Source organism: Peromyscus eremicus, chromosome 16_21 (assembly GCF_949786415.1).
Source record: "Peromyscus eremicus chromosome 16_21, PerEre_H2_v1, whole genome shotgun sequence".
Taxonomy (NCBI): Eukaryota; Metazoa; Chordata; class Mammalia; order Rodentia; family Cricetidae; genus Peromyscus; species Peromyscus eremicus.
The window spans coordinates 56,206,577-56,231,307 of NC_081432.1; the positions used below are offsets into that span (position 1 = coordinate 56,206,577).

The 24,731-nt window shown below is 40.7% G+C and overlaps 1 protein-coding gene across 1 annotated transcript in view; it reads right to left on the reverse strand.

Moving 5' to 3' along the window:
• Cd2ap (CD2 associated protein) overlaps positions 1 to 19,863 on the reverse strand; it is a 90,254-nt gene extending 70,391 nt beyond the window's left edge. Inside the window, exon 1 of the mRNA XM_059281460.1 lies at positions 19,743 to 19,863. Coding sequence (XP_059137443.1) covers positions 19,743 to 19,746 — 4 coding nt within the window. The 5' untranslated portion in view covers positions 19,747 to 19,863. The remainder of the gene's footprint in view (positions 1 to 19,742) is intronic.
• Between the last annotated feature and the right edge of the window lie 4,868 nt (positions 19,864 to 24,731).

Consider the following 24,731-nt stretch of genomic DNA (forward strand, 5'->3'; position numbering starts at 1 on the left):
GAGTGGAGAATAAGAACATTAAATTCTATAGAAAAGAGAGCTCACACTCATTATCAGTCCAGTATTTCCAGAAGACAAAATGAAGGCCAGGCATGGTGGCACACACACTCCTTTAATCCCACTTGGGAGGCAGAGACAGAGGCAGATCTCTATGAGTTCAAGGCCAGCCTGCTCTACAGAGTGAGTTCCAGAACAGCCAGGCCTACATAAAGAGGACCTGTCTCAAAAAAAGACAAGGTTTCTCTGTAAGACAAAATATTAAGTACTCAAGCATTTTTCTCCCTGGGACAAAAATTTCATGAACAAATACAGGTACAAGGAACAAATAAATAATGCAAGGAAACAAAGAACAGCGAAAGTATTCTTGATGAACCCTGGTTTCTTAAACAGTGATGGCTGTGAAATGTATAGATTATTCACAGTAGTGGGCAACCTCTGACAAGCTAATTAATACATTCTACTCACATAACTAATTCTCAGTAACTTTGGAAGTTTTTGCCTTGGTTAGGTTTTGTTTTTTGACATGGAGTCTCAGGTAGCCCAGGCTGGAATAGAACTTAAGTAGTCAAAGCTGATGATGATTTGAACTTCTGATTGGCCAATCTCCACCTCCCAAATTCTAGGATTACAGGACTGGGCCAACACATTTGACTTACCCATTTGTTCTTTTTGTTAAGATTCTTTTCAATTCTGTGTATCTGTGTGTAGGTATGTGCACAAGTGCATCCAACTCCCTGAAGCTGGTTACAGGTGCTTAGACCTGCCCAACACTGGCACTGGGAACTGAACTCAGTAGAACAACAGAGTGAGCAGTATGTGTTCTTAACCACTAAGCCACCTCCCTAGCCCCTTAAATAAAATAAGAAAACATGAGTCCATACAGATTACAAATCAATGTTTATTTCTTAAATATTATTGCTCTGTGACTAAATGGGGAAAGAGCATGGTTTATGGGAAATTTTCACTGATATATTCAAGTGAAAGACATAAAGGATTAAACCACTTCTAAAACTAATTGATAACTTCAAAACTAAAAAATAAAATTTACATCTGCAGAAATGTTCCACTGGGTTGCTCAGGAGGAGGCCCTGAGTTCTAATCTCCAGCAACCACACTAAAAAAATAAATGAAAAAGCAGTGTGGCAACCTACTTCGAGGTTCAGATAGAAATCTTGTCTGGAGAATAGAGAATGACAGAGGACACTTAACATCCTCCTCTCACCACCCCCCCCCAAGTACTTCCACACCCACATCCCACATGCACCACACACACAACTAAAATTAAAAATATATGCAACTAAGTTTTGTCTTCAAGTTCATAAAACTGGCAATGCTTTGAATTTAAAATTATGTGAATATTTGTCAAATATATGACAAATCCAAGAAAACATTGAAAATAAAGAAGACAAACAGAAAACAAAAATATAGCCAGGTGTGGTGGCACACGCCTTTAATCACTTTAAGCACTTACATAGCTTTCCAGGATAGCCAGGGCTACACAGAGACACTCTATCTCAAAAAAAAAGGGGGGGGGGTCCCAAAAACTATGAAAGCAAAGACATGAGTAATAGTGAATCCAACTAACCAGTCTAAAAAGAAGACAACAGGTGAAGACAGCCACCACACACACAGAGAAACCCATTTCTTTGTACAGTAACCAATTCAGTCAGTAAGGCACTTACTGCCCAAGCACAAGGACTTGTGTTTGGATCCCCAGCATTCACATTAAAAAAAATAGGTATGTTATCCCAGGACAGTTACTCTCCAAAACAGGAGGATCTCTGCCAAATGAGCAAGTTTCTGTGAAAAACTATCTCAGAAAATAAGGTAGAGAACAATTGAGAAAAACACTCAGCCCTTAGCCTCCATGTGTGTGTGTGTGTGTGTGTGTGTGTGTGTGTGTGTGTGTGTGTACAGAGAGAGACTAATGAATATAATACAGAAAAAGGAGCTTATAGGATACCCCACCTCTCATATCACTCCCCACAAAAGACACTAATGTAGTGAGCTACAGTTGAAAGAACAGCAAAATGTAGATTTCATCTTACACCCACTGAAAGACTGAAATTTAATTTTATGATCATACAATACTATCCTCCATCACCTTTTATAGCTACACTGATACTCCAGTAACAATAGACTGTAACTGAAAGAATCAAAAGATGTATATTCTATCTGAGTATTTAGAGATACTCAAAGACAAGCAGAGAGATAAAACTAAGATACTAGAGGAACCTGAACCCTACAGCTTGAGCAATCATTAAAAAGTTTAGAAGTCCAAACCAGGTAAAACACAAGCCTCAAACTAAAAACTATGGTGTGTTGTAGAATATTATTTTAAGGTGTGTTACTTTTGTTTATGTTGCATTTGTTTAACTCTGTGAAGCTGTGTTACTGTGCCTGTCTAAAATACCTGATGGTCTAATAAAAAGCTGAATGGCCAACATCAAGGCAAGAGAAAGGATAGGTGGGGCTGGCAGGCAGAGAGAAAGAGAAATATGGGAGGAAGAGATCAAAGAAGAGCCAGGGAAGGAGAAGGACATCAGGGGCCAGCTACACAGCCAGACACAGAGTAGGAGTGAAAGTAAGATATACAAAAGTAAGAAAGGGAAAAGGCCCAGAGGCAAAAGGTAGACGGAATAATTTTTAAAGTTAAGGAAAGCTGTCTAGAAACAAGCCAAGCTAAGGCCAGGCATTTATAATTAAGTATAAGCCTCTGTGGGTGATTTATCTGGGAGCTGGGTGGCAGGGCCCCCAAAAAAGCAAAAGAAAAACCCAACAACAATGGTGTTATTTCTAGGCCTAAATATGTACCCCTTAATAAAACTATAAAACACAAGTGACTAGTATTGTTTAATGTTACTGTATCTCATTAAATTCTAAAAAATTAGATATTAGATACATGTGAAAATATTAAAAGCCAGAGCATCATCCCTAAAGCCCCTTTTATCAGTTATCATTTATTAAATACAGAAATGACAAAAGCAGCATTTCTTATATATTTTCAATAGAGATAGGTAAATCTAGTATTTCTTCTATTTGGGGTGTGTGTGTGTGTGTGTGTGTGTGTGTGTGTGTGTATGTATGTATGTGTATCTGTCTGTTTTTGAATCATATATTGCAGCTCAGACTGTCCTGAAACTATGTAACCCTGGCTGTTCTCAAACTCCCAGTAATCCCGAGTGCTAGTACTAAAAATATGATCCACTATGCCTACCTTCTAGTTGTGTATTTATTTATTTATTTATTTATTTATTTATTTAGATACAGGATCCTCCTTATTCAAGGTGAGCTTCCACCTCCAGTATTGAGGTTGCAAGGAGGAGACAAGAGTTGGGATTCCAAGTATGCACCACCACACCCTAAAGGTTTATCTAGTGTTATGGATTGAACACAGGATATTTCATGCCTAACAGGCAAGCATTCTACAGTTAAGCTACATCCCCCAGTTCTAATCACTCTTAAGATACCAAAACAACTGCACATAAAACCTACCTTGTGAATTAACTGGTTACTTTTTCTATCGCTGTAACTAAACGTCTTCAAAAGCATTCATAAGATTCAGTGAGCAATATTAGAGAAGACATGGCAAAGCTGCTCACATCACAGTATACAGAACACAGACAAGAAGATGCCAAGAACAAGATACACTCAAGGACCCACCCCAGTGCCACTTCCTCCAACCAAGCCTCACCTCCTAGTTTCAATAAGCTCCACCAGCTCTGATCAAGCAAACAAAATGAGCCTATGGGGACAGTTCAGACTCAAACTGAAACACTTTCCTCATCCCCTTCCAAGTAGTATGTAAAGGTGTACATAGTATGTATACTCTGATCACATTTCTCAGAAGGAAATTACATCAATTATTTTTTTCATAGTATTCTATTCCTTCTAATATTATAGACCAAATGGTGTCATATCCACAAAGGATAACCTCGTAACTTAAAAAGTTACTTTGTTCTTACAAGGACTAATTACTTATAGTTACAACTATAAGCAAAGAAATTATATGTATATAATCATTTCCTTCTCCCAAAGTAACACACAAAACCTATACTAGGAAAAATCAAGTTGGAATATTCAGTAAGTTCTACATTCCTTGTTTGTTTAGGGTTCTTTTATTTCCTTCTGCTTACTCCTCCCACTATCACTACCCTATACAGACCCCCACCCATCCCAACCCCATACACACAGGGTTTTGCTTTGTAATCCAAGCTGGCCTCAAATTCACAGCAATCTTGCCTCAACCTCCCCAGTACTGAGATTACAGGTATAGACACCACATCTAGCTCTTAATTCCTCAATTTCAATTCCAGTCTTAACTTCAAGAAAATACTAGAAATAAGAGTGTTAATCTTTCAAGTCAGACCAAAAATATACCATATAAAAACGTTCATTGAAGTTGTATAGAACTCTGGAAAAACAAAAAACCTAATGAATACATAAAGAACCTGTGGTGGTTTGAATAAGAATGGCCCCCATAGGCTCGCAGATTTGAATGCTTAGTCATTAGAGAGTGCCACTACCTATAAGGATTAGGAGGTATTGATTTGCTGGAAGAAGCATGTCACTGGTCACTGGAGGTGGGCTTTGACATTCCAGGCCCAGTGGCTCTCTCCTCCTGTTGCCTGTAGATCCAGATGTAGAACTAACTCTCAACTTCTCCAGCACCATGTCTGCCTGCACACTGCCATGCTCCCCGCCGTGGCAATGATGGGACCAAACCTCTGAAACTCTAAGCAAGCCAAATTAAATGCTTTCTTTTATAGGAGTTGTCATGGTCATGGCATCTCTTCTCAGGAACAGAAAGCTAAGACAGAAGCATATGTGATGCAGAAGCATATGTGAAGCATATTTGTTACAAGTATCTTAAAAGGAGTTGCTCAAACACTTGGACAATGTATGGTATCCATCCACAATTTCTAGGAGAGTTAAGTTTGTCTAGATTGTTTCTGTTTCTGTTCTGAGAAAGGAACTCATTCAGTTGCCTAGCCTGGTCTCCCAGGTTTTCAGAGTAGCTGGGATTCACAGGTTTCAGAGTGCCATTGTACCTAGCTAACTTCTTTATTTGCATATAATAAGGTAGTTGTTTCAATCTTATTATTTTCTTTGCTTAACTCAACATTTTCTCCCTTTCCTAAAATTGTTTTAAATGTTTAAGAAATCATGCTTCCAAATCAGACCGATGCAAGTCTGAGCCTGACAACCCACATCCTGTCTCTAATCTCGGGTAAGCAACAATCTCTATATTTCTAAAGATTGAGATCATCAATACTTTTGCTATAATACTCTTGTGGAGATTAAAAGTTCAACGCAAGGTGGTGATGGCACACACCTTTAATCCCAGCACTTAGGAGGCAGTGCCAGGTGGATCTCTGTGAGTTCGAGGCCAGCCTGGGCTATAGAGTGAGTTCCAGGAAAGGTGCAAAGCTACACAGAGAAACCCTGTCTCCAAAAAAAAAAAAAAGGCTCAATGCAATACCATATATTCCAAATGAAAACTGGCAAAATACCATCTAAAGAGAAACAAATTAAATTAGCACAACATAGGAACTTTCTATAAAAGTTTACTCATTTTCTAAATAGATTTTTTTTTTTATGCTGTTTGCTTTTGCTCTTTTGGGGACCGGCTACCCAGCTCCCAGATAAATCACAGATGAAGGCTTATTCTTACTTATAAATACCCTGCCTTAGCTTGGCATTTTCTTAACTTTAAATTATCCCATCTAGCTTTTGCCTCTGGGCTTTTCACATTCTCTTCTGTAAATCTTACTCTTACTCTGTGGCTTGCTGTGTAGCTGGGTGGTTGGCTACTGGAGTCCTCCTCCTTCTCTGGCTCCTTTTTCTTTCACTCCTCCATCTCTTTTGTTTTTCTCCCAGATTTCTCCTTCTATATATTCTCTCTGGCTGCCAGTCCCACCTATCCTTTCTCCTGACGTGCTATTGGCCTTTCAGGTCTTTATTAGACCGTTAGGTGTTTTAGACAGGCTCAGTAACACAGCTTCACAGAGTTAAATAAATGCAACATAAACAAAAGTAACACACTTTAAAATAATATTATACATTCTACAACAGATTTTAAAAACAAAATTAAGTTATACAGACAAATGCAAACACCTGTAGCATCAGATGTATGGATCATGAAAATTTCTGAAACCATCATTTGAATCTCTTCATATTTCTAGGCATCCTCCAAAAACACTTACTAAAAAAGAAACTACGTTCTTAGACTCAAAGAGCAAGGAAGCATGTTTTATAATGCCTGACATAATCAACAGCTATGAGTAGCACTAAACTGAAATACACTGCATGGAATTTTAAATAAAGTCTCATTTCAAATTTGTTAACTTTGATTTCAGTCAATTTAGTTTTCATATGTAATAAAACATGTATAATGTTCAATCTTTATTCAGCAAATATTCACCTGGTTAAGCATCTTAAGATACATCTAAGAAAAAACAAAGCTGTCTGAACTCCTGAAGTTTATACTTTACAGTATTGCTTGGATGAGTCTGAAATAAAGATTAAGTAGGCTGGGGATATAATAATTCAGTGTCTACATGTCTGGGGTTCAGTTCTCAGCACCAAGAAAGAGAGGGAAGGAGATAATAAAAGAAATTCCAAAACAAGTTACAATCTGGAAGAATGTAAGAAAAAATAGGGCAGGATAAGATCAAGAATGTCTACAACCTGTAGCCTAAATAGCTCCCAAGGAAAGAATAAGCTGTTCTACTCTACAGCACTGAGAGTTCAAGCAGTGAACAGGCTTGCCTAGGTTCAAGGCTTGGCCTTGAATAAACTGCCAGTGTTGATTCCCCAACTATAAGAATAACAACAAGGCCAGCAGAATGGCTCAATGGGTATAAGTGCCTGCCACCAAATCTGATGACCTGAGTTCATCCCTAGGACTCATCCAGTGGAGGACAAAACCAACTTCAGGAAGTTGTCCTCTAACCTACACACATACACTGTGGTACATGCACATTCCCACACACATGCACATTTATAAATGTAAAAAATGCTTTTCAAAGATTAGTAACAATACTCAAAAATGAATAGATTTGTGAGAATTAAACAATACTTAGAAAAGAGCTTTAAAATATACCTGAAATAGAAATATCTAATAAACAATCGCTAAATGTTAACACCAGTCACAATACACATTCTTCCCACTGGGAATCTAGAGTACAAGCATTTCGTCTACTTCTTTTTTCAGAGTCTCATGTAGCCCAGACCGGCTGTGAACTCTTTACATGGGCAAAAAATGACCGTGAATTTCTGATTCTCCTGCTTTCACCTCCTGAGGACTGGGATTACAGGCATTTGACATCCTGTCTTGTTTATGCAGTAGGGATTGGAACCTTCTAGCACCTGAGCTCCATCCTCAGCCCCTTATTCACCATTTTTTGAGTGCTTCTGTTTGCAATGACATAGACAAAGGTTTCAGATCATATTTGATGAACTTAACCAAAGCATTGACTAGTGGGATAACAGTTATTATTACTCTGAGGAAAAAATAGTGTAACATGACTGGTTAAAAAGAACTAGCACATAGTAAAAATTAATTTTAAAAATGATGGAATTGTAAAGCACAAACTACTATTTAAAGTTCTTCAGAATTCTTATCAGATTACAGGCCTCACTGAAAAATTCCGTGAAAAAAGTGGTAGAGTTGGGTCATGCCTGTAATCTCAGCACTTGGGAGGCTAAGGGAGAACTATGAAAAGCTGGAGGCCAGCCTGAACTAGAGTGAGACCTAGGCCAGCCTAAGCAATAGCATAAGAACCTGTCTCAAAAAAAAATACATACATCCATGAAGACAAAGGTCCTTTTCTCAAAACAATTCCCATCACAAAGGTCCACAAAATAGTTTGCATATTTAAATCTGATGAACCTGGGCCAGCCAGATGTCTCAATGGATTAAAAAAGCACCTGCCTCAAAAGCATGGTGACCTGAGTTCACATGTATCTTGTGACCTGATGACACATGTACCACAGCACATGTGTACCCATGATCACACACAAAATAAGCAAACAGACAAAACAAAAACCTGAAGGACTATGAAATGCTTCCCCATGTCATTTTTTAGAACATTACTACATTCCTACAAACTAAATTGCTTCCTTGAGGTTTTCACCAACGTTCAGTTGTTACTGAAATATTTCTCTTAGGTCTTCTTTTCTTTCTTTTGAGAGAGGTCTGACCTGGAATTTGTGATGTGGCTACGCTAAAGTCAAACCCACAATCTTCCTGCCTTATCTTCTGAATGCTGGGACTGTAGAGTACACTACCATGTCTGGCTCTCTAATGCTTTTTAAATGTACTTTCTTGGCAGGCATGGTGGGACATGGTTTGAAACCTTGGCGCTAGGAGCTCATCTCCACAGGAGTGGATCTCTATAAGTTTGAGACCAGCAAGTTCCAGGCCAGCCAAGGCTTCTTAGTAAGACCCTTTCTCAGACAGACAGACACCCAGGTGGTGGTAGTGCACATGGTAATCCCAACATTTGAAAGGCAGAGGCAGAAGCATCATATGTTAAGGCAAGACTGGGCTATGCTACAGAGTCAGTTCTGGGACAGCCTGGGGAGGGAAGAAAAAAAATTATACTCCAAAGTATTACCAAATACAGTATTATCAAAGCCAAAACACAATTATAAATAGCAATCTAAATGTTGTTTAAAAGCTTTAAATATACTATTATCAAGCTTCTTAAGCTGTTGATTCACAACCTCTTATAATTGACTGTGCACATTGAAAAATATCTGGCAACAGCAAGAGGTCTCTGAACACAATGACCAAAGATTAATTCAAAAATCAAACACAATGAATCTAGGACATTTCTGGTGGCACTCACCCCTGCTATATGGCACATCTTCAATAAGCCTTGGTTCTGAACACCTAACATGTTCACTTTGCACTACACATGCCCCTATGCCAGGCAATGCTAAATAACACTACCTGAACACTGCTCAGACTCAGGACCACTGTTATTTTTATGAACTGCAGTGTTTACTGTACAAGGTTTCTGTCCCTTATAGAAACATGACAGTTTAATTACAGAAAACAAAAGACTATTTTCCTACTATCACTCCTCAGTGCATAAGTATCAAATAACTATACCAATAGATTGAATGTTTAACCTGAAGAAGTGTTCTTGCCAGGTGGTGGTGGCGCACACCTTTAATCCCAGCACTCGGGAGGCAGAGCCAGGCGGCTCTCTGTGAGTTCGAGGCCAGCCTGGACTACCAAGTGAGTTCCAGGAAAAGCGCAAAACTACACAGAGAAACCCTGTCTCTGAGAAGAAAAAAAAAAGTGTTCTTTAAGCTGTTAATTTGCATTTCATTAAATTAGACAAAAATGGGGAAATGTTATGGAATAATCCTCTTGTATACTGTGAAGATTTGTCACTGGAATTGGTTTAATAAAATGTTGATTGGCAGTAGCCAGGCAGGAAGTATAGGCAGAGTGACCAAACTAAGGATGACAGGAAGGAGAAGAGTGGAGTCAGGAGTTACCAGTCACTAGAGGAAGCAAGATAAGAATGTCATACTGAGAAATGGTACCAAGCCACATGGCTAAACAGAGATAAGAATTATGGGTTAATTTAAGTGTAAGAGCTAGTTAGTAATAATCCTGAGCTACCAGCTGAGCATTTATAATTAACCTAAGTCTCCATGTGGTAACTTGGGAAGCAGCTGCCAGGCATTTGAAAGTTTCTGGAAGAACAGAAACTTCTGCCTACAATTTTCCTACTATCACTCCTCAGTGATTAAGTATCAAATAAGTATATCAATGAACTTAATGTTTGACCTTAAGAAGTGTTCTTTAAACTGTTAACTTGCATTTCATTTAAAAAAAAATTGGCTTTGGATGAGGATGGAATTTCCAACCATTTCTGTCATGTCTCTAAACACCTCTGCCATTTTATACTACATATTTACATGAAGTGATCTCCCAGCACTGACAATTACAAGATCAAATATCAGCCAGGCATAGTGGTTCAGACCTGTAATTCCAGCACTCAGGAGGCAGAGGCCAGATGACTGTTACAAATTCAAAGTCAACTCAACCTACGAAGCCACTTCCAGGCAAACCAAGGTTACAGCAAGAAATAGCGTACAAAAAAAAAAAAAAAAAAAAAAAAAAAATCAAACTACCAATCAACTGTAAAATGAAGATGTTCTATATCATGCCATATTAAAAATTCTACCAAGATTTAATTCATGTGCATGGGAGCTGGAGAAATGGTTCAGCAGTTAGGAACACCAGCTACTCTTCCAAAGGGGCTGGGTTCAATTCTAGCACCCACAGGGTGGCTCATAACTCTTCAACTCGAGTTCCAGGGGATCTGACATTTTCTTTTGGCTTCCTTAGGCACCAAGTATACACAAAATACATAGAAATACATGTAGGCAAACACTAATACATATAAATAAAATTAATTTTTAAAAAGCACAATTATATCATTAGTATGTAAATTTGCTTTCACCTTTAATAAATGTAAAGTTATACATATACACACCAAAGAATTGTTTGTTGTTTTTTTGTTTTGTTTTTTTGAGGGGGGATGTCATTTGTTCTGAGACAAGGTCTCATTATGTCCTGAAACTCTCTCAGTACACCAGGCCAACTTCCAGCTAAAAGCTCCACCTGTCTCTGCCTCCCAAAGCTGGGATTACAAGCATGTGCCATCATATGCTTGTGTCCGAAAAAATGTTTTAAAATAAATTTCTTTTGATTATTTTCACTAGTGCTTGATTTATGTGCTGGCTAATTTTATGTCAACTTGACACAAGCTAGAGTCATCTGAAAGGAGGAAACCCCAATTGAGAAAATGCCTCCATAAGAAGATTAGGCTACAGGCAAGCCTGTAGAGTATTTTCTTAATTAGTGATTGATGTGGAAGTGTAACAACTTGCTTTTGGTCATGGTATTTCATCACAGGCTATTTGTATGCCTATTTTATATATGTGTACATATCTGGGGTCATACAAACATTCCTCAGGAGGATAGAAGGTGCCAATGGAAAAAAGTTAAATCAATTCTAATACACCAGTAAGTCACATGCTTTCCAGAAACCGTTATTTAGAAAACAAGATGAAATAAGCCTGAAGGCTATTGCATTTATTAAGTATAATAAATCAGCACCAGTTAAATATCTAGCAAAAAATACTTCAGAAGTATTTTCATAGATTCTCCCATTAGGTTCACAACCTATAAGCTTCAAGTTCTAAAAATGCACACTAGGTTCACCAACCATCTTTGCCTGGTAAGTGTGGCTGGCTCTCAACCCTCATCAAAGCTGATCTTTGCAGCAGATGCAGACCACGCAGAATTTGATCATGGGATGCCCAGTCCCAACAGATATATATCAATGATGAAACTAAGAAAACAAGAACGGCTTAAGCAGACGTGGTGCAAGCCTCTATCTAAGCCTAGCACTCTGCCAAGCAGGTCTCAGGGAGTTCAAGACCAACGAGGGTAGGCAGGCTTACATAATGAGACCATCTCAAAGGAAAGAATGGAAGGAAAGAGGGGGGAGCTTAATTAGTATTTGAGTAAAGAGATTCTCATTTTATATGGTGCATGCACAAGTAATTACACACACTAAGCAGCAAGGCAAAATACTCATCAGAATCCAATCTCCTATAGCAGAGAAGGAATCTTAATTAATGCCTACTGCAAAACCTTGATCTTAAGAGAACATTTTTGGTGGTGTGCTTGCATGTTTGTGTGTGTGCATATGGAGACCAGAGATCAATGCCAGTGTTCTTCCTCATTTGCGCTCAATCACTTTTTTCTTATTGTTGTTAAATTTACTTATTGGGGGAGGGGGCAATGTATTTTTAGAGACAAGGTTTCTGTGTAGCTCCAGCTGTCCTGAAGCTCAACTCTGTAGACCAACTGGCCTCAACTCAAGAGATCGGCCTGCCTGTGCCTCCGAGTGCTGGGTTTAAAGGTGTGTCGCATCTGGCTTACGTTTATTTAGTGTGGGGAAGGGGTGACGACGAGGGTTCCAGTGTGCCTGTGGAAATAGAGGACAACTTGCCAAGTCAGTGCTCTCCTTCCACCACGTGAGTCCTGGCACTGAACTTAGGTCATCAGGCTTGGTGACAAATACTTTTACTTACTGAGCCACCTCACAGGTCCTCCACCTTATTTTCTGAGACAGGGTCTTTCAGTGAACCTGGAACTCCACCAATTCTGCTGGGCACAGGGATGCTTCACCAGTGCTAGGCTTACGGTGCACCAGTTTGTTTTGGTTTTTAACATAAGGCTGGACATCCAAACTCATGTCCTCATGAGTTTGCTTTGCAAGCAGGTTACAAACTAAACTGTCTCCCCAGGCTTCTTTCTTTCCTTTGTTTTGTTTTTGAGATAGGACAGGATCCTTTGTATTCCAAATTGGCCTTGATCATACTATGCAACCAAGAAGAATGACCTTGAACTCCTCATCCTCTTTCTGCCTTCACCTCCTGAGTGCTAGTATTACAGATGTGGGTCACCACATCAGCTAAGAAAACACATTTTTAAATAAACTGAAAGTTGTTTCAACACGATGAGAAATCTGAGTACATGACAAGTATTTGAATGACCACAGTGGCAAAGCACTTCCTTAGCATGTGCTGAAGCCCTTGGTTCAGTTCCTGAAATGTGAGGCTGGGAGGACACTGTGATGACAACTTGAGGAGGAGGAGCCTAATGGAAGGAAGTGAGTTAAATACATGTCCTTTAGGGTCACTGCTTCCTGTCTCTCTTTCATGGTTTCCAACTATTATTTCTTAGTTAGATTTCTATTGCTGTGATAAACACCATGATCAAATGGGCTTATTTGGCTTACACTCACTGATCACAGTCCACCATGAAAGAGAGTGAGAGCAGGAATTCAAGGCAGGAACCTAGAGATAGAAACTAAAGCAGAGGCCATGGAATACCAATGCTTACAGTCTTATTCTCTATGGCTTGCTCAGCTACTTTCTATACCACAGAAGACCACCAGCCAAGGGGTGGCACTGCCCACACTGGACTAACCTCTCACATTAATCATTATCAAGAAAATGCACCACAGGCTTGCCTACAGGCCAGCTGATGAAGGCATTGTCTCGATTACGGTTTCTTTTCCAAGACGACCCTAGCTTGTGTCAAGTTGACAAAAAAATAATCAGCATAGTCATGAAGACAACAGACTTCAACGTGCTCTCACAATGACGCTACCAGTCCTAAAGCAACAGTCAAGAGACTATAAACTATAAACTGAAATTCAGTATTGTGAGCCCAAGTAAACCTTTCCTCCTAAGTTGATTATCTCAGGGTTTTTTTGCCACAGCAACAGAAAACAATCACATCTCCCAAGCACTCACTTAATCACTGATCAAACTAATGAGATGAATAAATCCTACTTCCTTCCAACACAAAAATTACTATAGTCTTCTTCTCTTTCCATTTTAACACTTTTTTTTTGGGGGGGGGGGGTTTCGAGACAGGGTTTCTCTGTGTAGATTTGCACCTTTCCTGGATCTCACTCTATAGCCCAGGCTGGCCTCGAGCTCACAGAGATCCTCCTGGATCTGCCTCCCGAGTGCTGGGATTAAAGGCGTGCGCCACCACCGCCCAGCATTTTAACACTTCTTATGCTAGAACACTGCCCTATCCCCTTGAGCCACCACAATCTCTGGTTTGGGTTTCTAATCAAGTCCATGTTGTTTCATTCCTACTGTCACATTCTGTTTCTAGGACAACACTAATAAGCCATACCAACGGATTTATGCCATCAGAACAACAGGAGAGACAGGGACACTCATATCAGAATCCAGGGGTTGTGAAAAGTTTTGTTTTGTCTTTATTTTAAAGAAAGAAAGGAAACAAATACTTCTTAACTAATCTCTTAGCAGCAGCTCCTTCCCTTGATATGACCCTGCATTAATACCTTTCTCTTTTGGGTGGGCATAACAAATTCACAGCCCACCAAAGCTGGGTAAGTACTTTAATGCTGAGTACATTCCCATCCCCTACACCTTTCTTGAAAATTGGTGGTAACTGTGTGTTACTACAATGAAAGTTCAGAGTATTTTTCTACTTGAAATCCCTAATGATTAAATGCTCCACAGTCACTCCCCTGGAACACAAATTACCTGGACATTGAATCATCTTGAATAACCTAAAGTACATCCAATATGGTATCTGGAACGTTCAGACAGCTTGCATTCAGAAGTTTGAGGTCATCCTAGGGAGCATAATAGGACCCATTTTCAAAGGGGGAGGGTCAGAAAGCAGGACATCAAATCACTAGGACCAAAATAAGAAGGGATGCTACACTGTGACAAAGGAATGTCTCAAACATTTTGACAAGCAGAGGATCCCTTTAAAACCCAAAGCTATGCATGATCACTATACTCATACATTCAACCCCACTGTTGACTAATCTCAAGACACATTATGCAGTATAAGATCCATAACCGAGAGGCTCAAGCATATTGTCAGTGGTACTTTCAGACTCATCTGAAACAATCTCAGGCTCCTGTTCCTAAAAGAGAGCTAGAGAGCAGAGGCAGGCAGATCTCTGAGTTCCAGGACAGGCAAGGGTACACAGAGAAACCCTGTCTCAAAAAACCAAAAAAAGACAAAAGGAAAAGAAAATTACTGGCCCTTGTCTTACTTCCCTGTGGCTAGGTCACTGAGTCCCCCGCCAAACCCCATTTCCTCTCACTTCAGCCAGGAATTCAGTCTGAACTTGTACCTAGTGCCTGCCACCAACTACCACCTCACTCCCACACTAATCTGATCTTCTCCACCTACCTTTCTACACACTGCATTCTGCCACATACATATGGCTCACATGCTGACTGTAGGCACATATGAACCTCCACCTAGACATCCCAAACATAGGTTCTGGCCCCTACCTCACCTAGAAAGACTTCCTGCCTGACTACTACTTATTTGCGTTGAATCTATACAGTAGATATTAATTTTACAGAATTACAGGTGTTCAAACTTTAAAAAGTTTTAATAATCTGATCATGAACACAACATATTCTAATTAAGGAGTAGACTTAGATTGTTGTGATTCATCTTTGAAAGAAAACTTTTCTTTTTCATGCTTTGAAACTGCTTGGTAAATCACAAGATACTTACTTATAAATATTATCTGTACAAGTGAGTGTTATTTGCAAACTAAAATAAGGAAATCACTCACTATAGAAGTACATTTATCATCTAAACCAACTGCAATTTTCTATTAAAACAACTTCAGCCAAGAAAGGTGGCACCCACCTGTAATCCCAACAGTCAGGATGGTGAGGCAGGATGTTCACTGTGAGTTCATGAAAGTATCTATCTGTACTTCTCCCAATCATAAATTTCTGAAACAGTTTTGCTATGTAGCACAAGCTCCCCTGGAATTCATGATCATCTCCTGTACCCACTTGCAAATAGGCGAGAAAACAGGTGCCTATCACCAACCTTGAATACTTAACCCTGAAATTATGAGGGTATAAGATAAGGCATCTGTATGTACACAGAGGCTACAGAGATAGCTCAGCAGTTAAAAACACTTGCTCTGCAATCATGAGGCACGAAGTTCAGATCCTAGCACACATATAGCAAACTGGGGCCACCACAAGCATCCATAACTCCCAAGGAGGCAGAGACAGGAGAATTGCTGAAGCTTAATGTCTTTAATCCTAGCCAGAAAAACACGATCCCCAGGGTTCAGAGTAAGACCTTGCCTCAAAGGAATTGGTAAAGTGGTTGAAAAAGCACTGAACACCCTCTTCTGGAATCCATATACACACAGGTACATGGACACCCTCACACACAGCTTGTGGGCACACACACACTCACATACAAACACAAGCAATCTGTACACTAGTCATTACAGCAATCCAAAACCTATGCATTTTCTATCTGACAATAAAAGACTCAATTATTTTCATGGGCATAAATTTTGTTGCAACCTGAAACAACAGTAAAACAAAATTTAAAATAAAATTCTTAATTAAAATGAAGAGAAACTTAAGTCTTTAAGTTTCTGACCTTCTCTCTCTCTCTTTCTCTCTCTCTCTCTCTCTCTCTCACCAAGCAGTGTGTGTGTGTGTGTGTGTGTGCGTGTGTGTGTGTGTGTGTGTGTGTGTGTGCGTGTGTGTGTAATTCATTTTGTCTTATTTCCCTCCAAAATGCAGACATATCTGTATTTTTGAAGGGGGGAAAAAGTATTTGAAGCTACAGAGATGATTCAGCTGTTAAGAGGACTGACTGCTCTAACAGAGGTCCTGAGTTCAATTCCCAGGGCCTACAGAGCGGCTCACAACCGTCTATAAATGTAGTGCCATGGGATCTGATGTCCTCTTCTGTTGTGCAGATGTACACACAGACAAAGCACCCAAATACATAATAAATCAATGTTTTTTAAAAAAGCGTTGCCTTTCTTAATTCCCTAAAACCTTTTTTTCCTAATTCCTTCACTCAGGCACCTTAGAAGTTGACAGGCATTTCCTCCTACATTTAATGTAGAAACTAAAAACATTAACACACATAAAACGTAAATGTCTCTAGTAGTAGAAATCATTAAGTTTTTCTCAATCAAACATTTCGAGTAATAGTTTCTCACAATATATCTAATATTGAAAAACAATTTTTGTCAAGTTATACTATACAGAATTCAATTTCTGTGTTAACATAAAGTCATCTTACTGATCCTTGAAAGACAATATTCTGCTTTTAACAGATCAAAATTCACTTACAAATCAGTAGAACTGCAGAAATCTTTTGAAAAGACAAGTCAGCACCTGCAATAGTCTACGCATTATTAGCTCATTCTTTCTCCTAATAACCTGTGACTGGTCCTTCTCACCGGTTTATAGATCAAGGAACTGAAGCACAGACAGGCTAATTAACTTCCTAAGTTGCAAAGCTTGTAGGTAAAATCTCAGGAAGTCCCCGTCCAGAGCCCTTTTTCCCTTTTTTAGACAGTTACATGTAGCCCAAGATGGCCTTGAATGAGCTGTGTAAACTAAGCTGGCCTTGAATTCTTCAATTCCTGCTTCTACTTCCAAAGTAGGCTTCAGAAACTCTCTTAACTAGCCAGGTGTAGCCCTTAAGTTCAGGAACCATTACTCTTAAGTATCCATGTTCATCTCAAAACAAATAGAAGACTTATTTTTATTTTGTAATAAATTAGATAAAACATTTGAGTACTTTAGGTTGCATCCTTTTTTAAGTGTGTGTGTGTGTGTGTGTGTGTGTGTGTGTGTGTGTGTGTGTGTAAGGGCACTCATGGGGGAGGGGGTGCCTCAGAAACCAGAAGAGGGTATCATCAGATCCCTTGTATGTTAGAGCAATTGTAAGCCATCCAATATGAATGCTAAGAACCAAATCAGGGTCCTCTGAGAGAGCAGAGAGAGCTCTATAGAGCTGCACCATAAATTACAGGAACTACAGACAACTAACTGGCTGGACGTGACAGCTAAGGCCTATAATGCCAGCAGCAGCCAGGTGGCTGAGGCAGGAAGATCACTCTAAGTTCAAATCCTGGACTACAGGGTGAGGAGGTGAGATCTTGTCTTAAAAATGAAAAGGGGGCAGGGGAGGAAGCAATGGCAGGTAACAAATTGAACAAATTATATATTAGAAGAAATTCTCTTACATGAGCTTGAGGATTTTAATGATTACATAACCAACACATTTTAAGTTCACAGTCATCTGCAAATGTTTCAAAAAATACTATAAAAAAATGACAAGCACTCAAAATAACAGACCTTAAAAGCACATATTTAGCACAGTATCCTAAACAATTAACTTTCCCAAGATACTCTGGCAACTCACGTAAATAGACAAAGCAAATCACAAAGAAAAGGCCTGTGAACAATAAATATAGGCATTACAATGTAAAATACTTTCCTTAAGAAAAGACTTTAGCTGGGTGTAATGGCTCACACCTTGAATCCCAGCACTTGGGAGGCAGATGGATCTCTGTGAGTTCAAGCCCAGCCTGGTCTACAAAGTGACAGCCAGAGCTACATTGTAAGAACCTGACTTTCCACTCAAGTTAATGGACCCTGTGATTGTCCCCTAATACGAATCACAAATTTATATGACTTCCACAATTAAAAAAAAAAAACAAAAAACCCACAAAGAGAAAGGGGAAGGTGAAAGTAGAGATGAATCACAGTTTCAGGCCCATCCAATAACAAACAGGAGAAAGCATACTTAAAATAACTGGAAAGTGCAAAGGAGTAAGGTGGTTCTTTAGCACTGGGCCCAACAGGCTATACAAGACTGGTTAAAGGGGCTTGAAGCAAGTCAAAGTCACAAAATGATGATTCTAGACCATCAAAAGATGTTTAATTACATTCTGCATCCTGACTTAAGACAGATAAGAACTGTATATCTAATTTTAGCTTTTCATCCAAATCAGTTAAGCTAGCTTTTGATGCTTAAATAAGCCTGCAATTATCCCGTAAACTGGACTAATCAAGTGGAAAGGAATCCATCTGAAAGTCCCTCACAGCAAACGCTTGACTCCTGGGTTGAGGAGCACTTGGTATATAAAAGGTACACAAAGGAGGAGGGAAGCGGAGGGAGCATAAAATTAGAAACTCTAAGAAAACAGAATAGTCAGTGTCTGTAAACACTAGCTAAATTCGTCTCCCACAAAACAAAGTGTGGGCACAGGGTGCCACATCAGCAGTGCTCCTGTTTTCGTCGTGCTTCTAAATCATCCGCTAGTTTCATGAATTAATAATTTCAGAAATGGTTGAAGCAGCACCAAGACTCAACAGAGTAAGTGATAACGTCTCTCTGATTTATACCACAAAACCAAATTCTGGTTTTACAACTTACTGAACACACTCTTGCCTGATGGGGGCCCAAACTTGATTTTAAAAAGAAAAAAAAAAAAACTATTTTTAATAGTTGTAAAAGTTTAAAAAAAAAAAAACATTAAAACCATTTTCATTTGTAACCGTCTGAGGGAGTTAGTTCCTAGCCCAGACGCAACTTCGTTATCAAAGAACGGTTACACCCCTTAACAAAACTCCTTTTCAAAGAACGCTGCAACACACTCGAGCTTTCTCTTAACGCCAAAAGCAAAGCCGAAGATCGCCCAGAAAGCAACCTTGTAGCCTTCCCTGTACCTTCTCTCCCCTCCGAGAAGGAAGTCTCGCTTCCAACAGGAAGCGGCTCCTCCAGGGGTTGGACTGGGAACCCTCGAATACCGAACCCCCAACGCGGTCCTCGCAGGAGGAAACTCTCGGTGTGTGCTGCTATAAAATGCCAACACACCTGACCAGGGAGGGAGACGGCCAGGAAGACGCCTTCCAAAACTAACCCCCGAAAAGGGGAAGGTGAGAGGAGGGACAAATCAGTGCCAGCCCCGGCCGACTGCAACCAGGAGACGTGAGGGTTTTCTGGGCTAACAAGTTATCTATGACAAAAATGTCCGTGTCTGCATAATGGATGTGGGAGTTGTGCGTGCTGCTTCTTTTTTTTTTTTTCTTCTTTCCCTTAAAAACCCAATCCGCACCCAGCCTCGGAGGTGCAGATCGCCACTTTGTCAAGTTCGCGATCGCCCTCCCCCACCCCCGCTCCCCCAACCCCAACCCCCCATAGCGAAGCCGGAGGCTCCGGCAGGGCGCGGGGCGGCCGGTCAGGGGTTCGAGCCCCGCTGTCCCCGCAGAGGACCGCCGTCGGGAGCGCCCGAACCTCCCCGCCCCGCGCCGCGCCGCGCCGGCACGACCCTGCTTACCCATGCTGCGGCTCTGGCGGGGAGAGCGCGGCCCCGCGGCCTCTTCTGGGCACCGGCTCAGGCGCGGCGGGGAGGCGCCTCCATCCGCCCGCGGCGCGCTCCGCCGCGGCCCCGGCAGGCAGGCGGGCGGGCGGACGGGCGGGCAGGCGGGAGCGAGCGGCGTCCGCGCCTGCGCACGCTGCGCACTTCAGCCGCCGTCCCCGAGGTCGCTTTCCGCCCGCCTCCGAGGCACCGGCTGGATCTCTCCCGGGCAGCCCGCCCCGCACCCGCTCCCTCGGAGGCCGAGCGCACCACGCTCGAGACCCGGCTGGGGATCCACGGAGCCGGTGCGAGGCCGAGTTGGGAACCCGGCTGGGACGAAATCTCGCGAGAATGGTCTGGGTTTTTTTTTTTTTCCCTTCCCTTCCCGGGCCACGCCCCCCGTGGCCCCCGCGCGCCACCCGGGCTCCGGCCGCCGGTGCCAGGTGCGGTGACGTCACGGCGGGGGCGCGCGCCACCCTCCTCCAGGTGCGGCGGGCTGCCGGGCCCTCGGTGGTGTTCCCGAGGCGCGCGCGACCGGACCGGACGGCTGTGGCGTCGGGTCCCAGGCCGATGCCAAGGAGGGGTTCTGCAAAGGGAGCCTAGGTTGCCCCACTTTCTCTTCTGCAAAGATGTAGCTTGTGGGAGATCTAAGAGCCGGGGGGAACCTAGAGGAGAGAACGCTTTGATTGCCAAGTTCAAGGCGGGCCCGGCAGATGTGGGGACCCCACAGTCACCTGCAAAGTTCCCTGCGGGGGGCCAAAGGCCTTTGTTCCTCTTTGGGGTGGGGGAGGCACGAAATGAATTGTTTCATAGCAATACATTATGTGTTCCTTGAGTCTCTTGTTGGCCAAAGACCACTTCCTACTCCCTCTTCTGAAATAGAAGTTGTTCTAAATTAGGCATCATGGTTGGAAACATTGCCAGACATTTTTTTTTTTCCTAGAGTCAGTATGAAGGCTGGTTTAGGATTATTGTAATCAGACAGGAGCTTTCTTCGATTATAGTCAAATTTTATTAATTCAACATAATTTTCTTTTTTTCTTTTTTTCTCCTCTCCTATTTGAAATAATCAACTTCAACTCCTGAACAAATATGTGGAAGCAACATGTGTTGACTGCCAACTATTGTGCCTAGGGCTTTTTCAAGAAATTATGTCATTGAATTCTCGCAGCTACGCGACACTTAAAACTGCCTTGCCCTTTGGAACCAGGCCGAAGTGGGTCTCGGAAACCCAACCCTGCCATTTACTTTTTGTAGGTCCTTGAGTAAAGGAACCTGACTGGCTCTTCAGCTCTTAAATGTGTTGACAGAAATCTTTACAGTGTAGAACGTAGTCTCTGGCTCAAGAGTAGTAACATTGTAGATATCCACTCTTACTAGCTGGTATATACCTGCTTCGGGCATCTTGCTGCTTCTGAAAAGGTTGCCTTGGTGATTTTGAGACAGGAATTGTTAAGACTCACAGTGGATAAAACATTTACAATTAGTTCTAGCCAAGAAGAAACAAGGAAAACGTTTAATTTGAACAAGTAAACAAGATGCCAGCTGCATAGCATTGAAAGTACAGAACACTGCCTTGTTTTAGTCAAGGAATATTTATTGAGCAATATGTTCGTTGTCTCCTACCAAGCAAACAACACAAATAAAAAATTCATAGCCCTTCTCTTCAGTGACTCTGCATTCTAACCCAAAGGCAGAACATAAACACATAATAGCCTGAAGTCGACAGAAGTCAGGTGTATAAGAGCTTAAAGGAAAATAAGTTATGAACAGAACAAGTCTTGGGGAGAGGGGCAAGACAGCGCAGCGGAAAAACTGAAAAATTATCACAATCCTAAAGGTAGCAGTGTCTTCCAAAGATAAAACCATGAAAGCCAGAAATGTATTTATGGGTGTGTGTGTGTGGGTGTATGTGTGTGTGTGTGTGTGTGTGAGTTCCTACATGTCTGTGTACCACATGTGTGCCAGTGCCTGTGGAGGCCAGAAAAGGTCAATAAATCCCCTGGAGCTGGAGTTACAGGCCCTTTTGAACCATCAAGTGTGGGTGCTGGAAACCAAACCCAGGTCCTCTCCAAGAGCAGCAAGTGCCTTTAACAGCTGAGCCATCTCCCTAGCCCCAGAAATTTTTTTTTTAAGCTTTAAAAATGTGTGTAAAACCAGCAAGATGGTTCTTTGCGTAAAGGAGCTTGCCAAAGCTGACAATGTGAGTCCCATTCTTAGAACTTAGAGGTTCCTAATTAATTTATGAAGTACTTTCTAAACTTCTGAGTGTGCAAATGTTAGTCCATCAATTCTCAGCTCTGTATTCCAGGGCAAGGGATTCTGAACATTTACCCTTTTGTTCTTCTATATAGTGAGCATGTTAATCTGACTTCAAGAATGTTACAGTCTCTGTGACTGACACAATTTCCGACCAATCTAATTCATGCCTATCTACCATCATGTTTTTCTGAAGTTTTCTTAGGACATAGAAAATAACTGCATTGAAATGTACCAATTATTTTCCTGTTGGCTAAAACTACTTTACAAGGACCGGTATAGTAAAGAAAGAAAATTAAATGTTTGTTCTTAAGTACTTGTTGAGCTCAAAAGTTGCCAGAAACTAATTCTTCTTTGTTTCTCTGTTCTTAGGTTCAAAATACTAGGTTTCCTGAGCACCGTTTTAATCTTGTTTGGCTTGGCTAATTTCTGCTACAGTTAAGTTTCTACCACCCCAATCTTTAAAAAAAAAAAAAAATCCCTCTTTAGAAAACAATTGTAGGAAATTATTATCTTAACCACAAAGCCTATACTATGAGTTCATGAAAAAAAAAAATGGGCATCCAGCCTCTTCCCCTACATCCCCTCCCGCACCCTCTGCTCAAACTGGTGTCCCATCCATCAGCCTGTGACAGGATCCTGTTATTCCACCAGCAATTTGGGGGATATGCTCAGACATGGGACCACTCTAAGCATTTTCACAGTTGCAGTTCTTTTAAAAGTTTTCAACTCTAGGGCTGGTAGGGAAGCTCAGTGGTAGATTGCTTATCTAGTATACACAAGCCCTCGGCTCATCCCCAGCTCTGAAACCTTGTCCTTCATTCATGAATAATAATAAAGTAAAATAAAATAGAGATAAAAGCGAAATCATGATGGCCCCATTCAAACAAATGACCATTCTGCTTACTTCAGGGATCTCTTTAATGATGCTGTTTACAGGTGATTGGATTCTAGTGTCATAGGCAGGTCACAGGTGCCTCAAAGGCTTCCAGAGGAGTCTCTTTCAAGAAGTATGAGTCTCCCAAATGTTAAAGCTGTTTGTTGGTGACAGTGTCTCACTCTGTAGCCCAGGTTGGTCTCCAACTTGTGATCTTCCTGCCTCTCCTCCCAAATGCTGGAACTCCACATTTATGCTACCATTCTACACTTTTTTGTTTGTTGTTGTTGTTGTTTTTAAGACAGGGTCTCTCCATGCCATGCTTAAAACTGGCCCCTGTTGATTGTGAAATACTCTTTTTATTTTTTGAAGATTTATTTATTTTTGTGTGTATGAGTATTTTGCCTGCATGTATAATTAATTCACTGTTGTTTAAATGAAATTCCCTATCGCAAAAAAAAAAAAAAAAAAAGGCTGTATTTAGAATCAAGATAGCACAGACCAAAAAAATGTTAACTCTCCCCCTCCCCTCCTCCTTCACTTTTGTTGGTTTGGTTTGGTTGTTTGTTGTATTGTTTTGTTTTATTTATTGTTTTGATTTGTTGTTTGGTTTGGTTGTTTTTTTGAGACAGAGTCATAGACCAGACTGGCCTTTAATTTACAGAAATTAAATTAATTTTCTGCCTCCTGAGTACTGGTTGCTTTGTTTTGTATTTTCATTCGTGTAAAATTGTTCTACATAGTACTACATTACATAAGGACGTTCTCATATACGTATGCAGTATATTTTTCATTTTATTTCCCCCTACCCTTCTCCCTCTCCTCTTCCTCCTGTCCCCTTTCACCTTAATTCATCTGTTCCTCTCCACAGTTTCACTTCACCTTCATGCCATAGTACATAATTTTGCATATCTCTATAAAAAATCTGTGAATCACAAATGAGAGAAAACATGCAATATCTGTTTTTCAGAGACTGACTTACTTTGCTTAGTATTGTATCCAGTTGAATCTATTTCCTGTAAATAACAATTAACTTTATTTTTTTCTTTATGACTAAAATATTCATTGCATATGTGTGTATGTACATATATACATATATATATATATATATATATATATATATATATATATATCACTGTTTTATCCATTTCTATATTAGACTCCCAGGTTTGTTTCATCACTTAGCTACTGTGACTAGTGCAAGTGTCTCTGTGACTTTTGTGACTCTGTGACACTGTGGCTTTGAGTCTTGTGGGTAAATTCCCTGAGTGGCATAGTTCTGTCATATGGTATCTATCTGGTTTTAATATTTTGAGGAACCTCCATGCTGATTTCCATAGTAGCCACACTACTTCATTCCCATCAACATTGTATGGGGATTCCCCCAGTTTTTGTTTTGGTTTTTTTTTTTTCTTTCTTTTACAGAGGCTGGCCTGGAACTGACTATACAGACCAGGCTGACCTGAAATCCATAGAGACTTGCCTGCCTCTGCCTCCCTCCTGAGAGCTAAGAGTAAATCATGCAGCACCAGGCCCAGACAGGTTTCCCTTTTTATTGCCAGTTGTTTTGTTTTGTTTCTAGCAGGTTCTCATGCATCCCAGGCTGCCTTCCTACTTACTCTGTAGCTACAGACGATGTTGAACTTCTCATCCTACTACCTCTGTCTCCTGAACCCTGTGATTACAGACTTGGGTGCCTTATTATTCAGTTTCTTAACGACTGCCCATTCTGATGGTTGAGACGGAATCTCAGTGTCATGTGAACTTGCATTCTCTGAAGACTAGTGAGATGAAACTATTTTCATGTATTTGTTAGCCATTGTACTTTAATC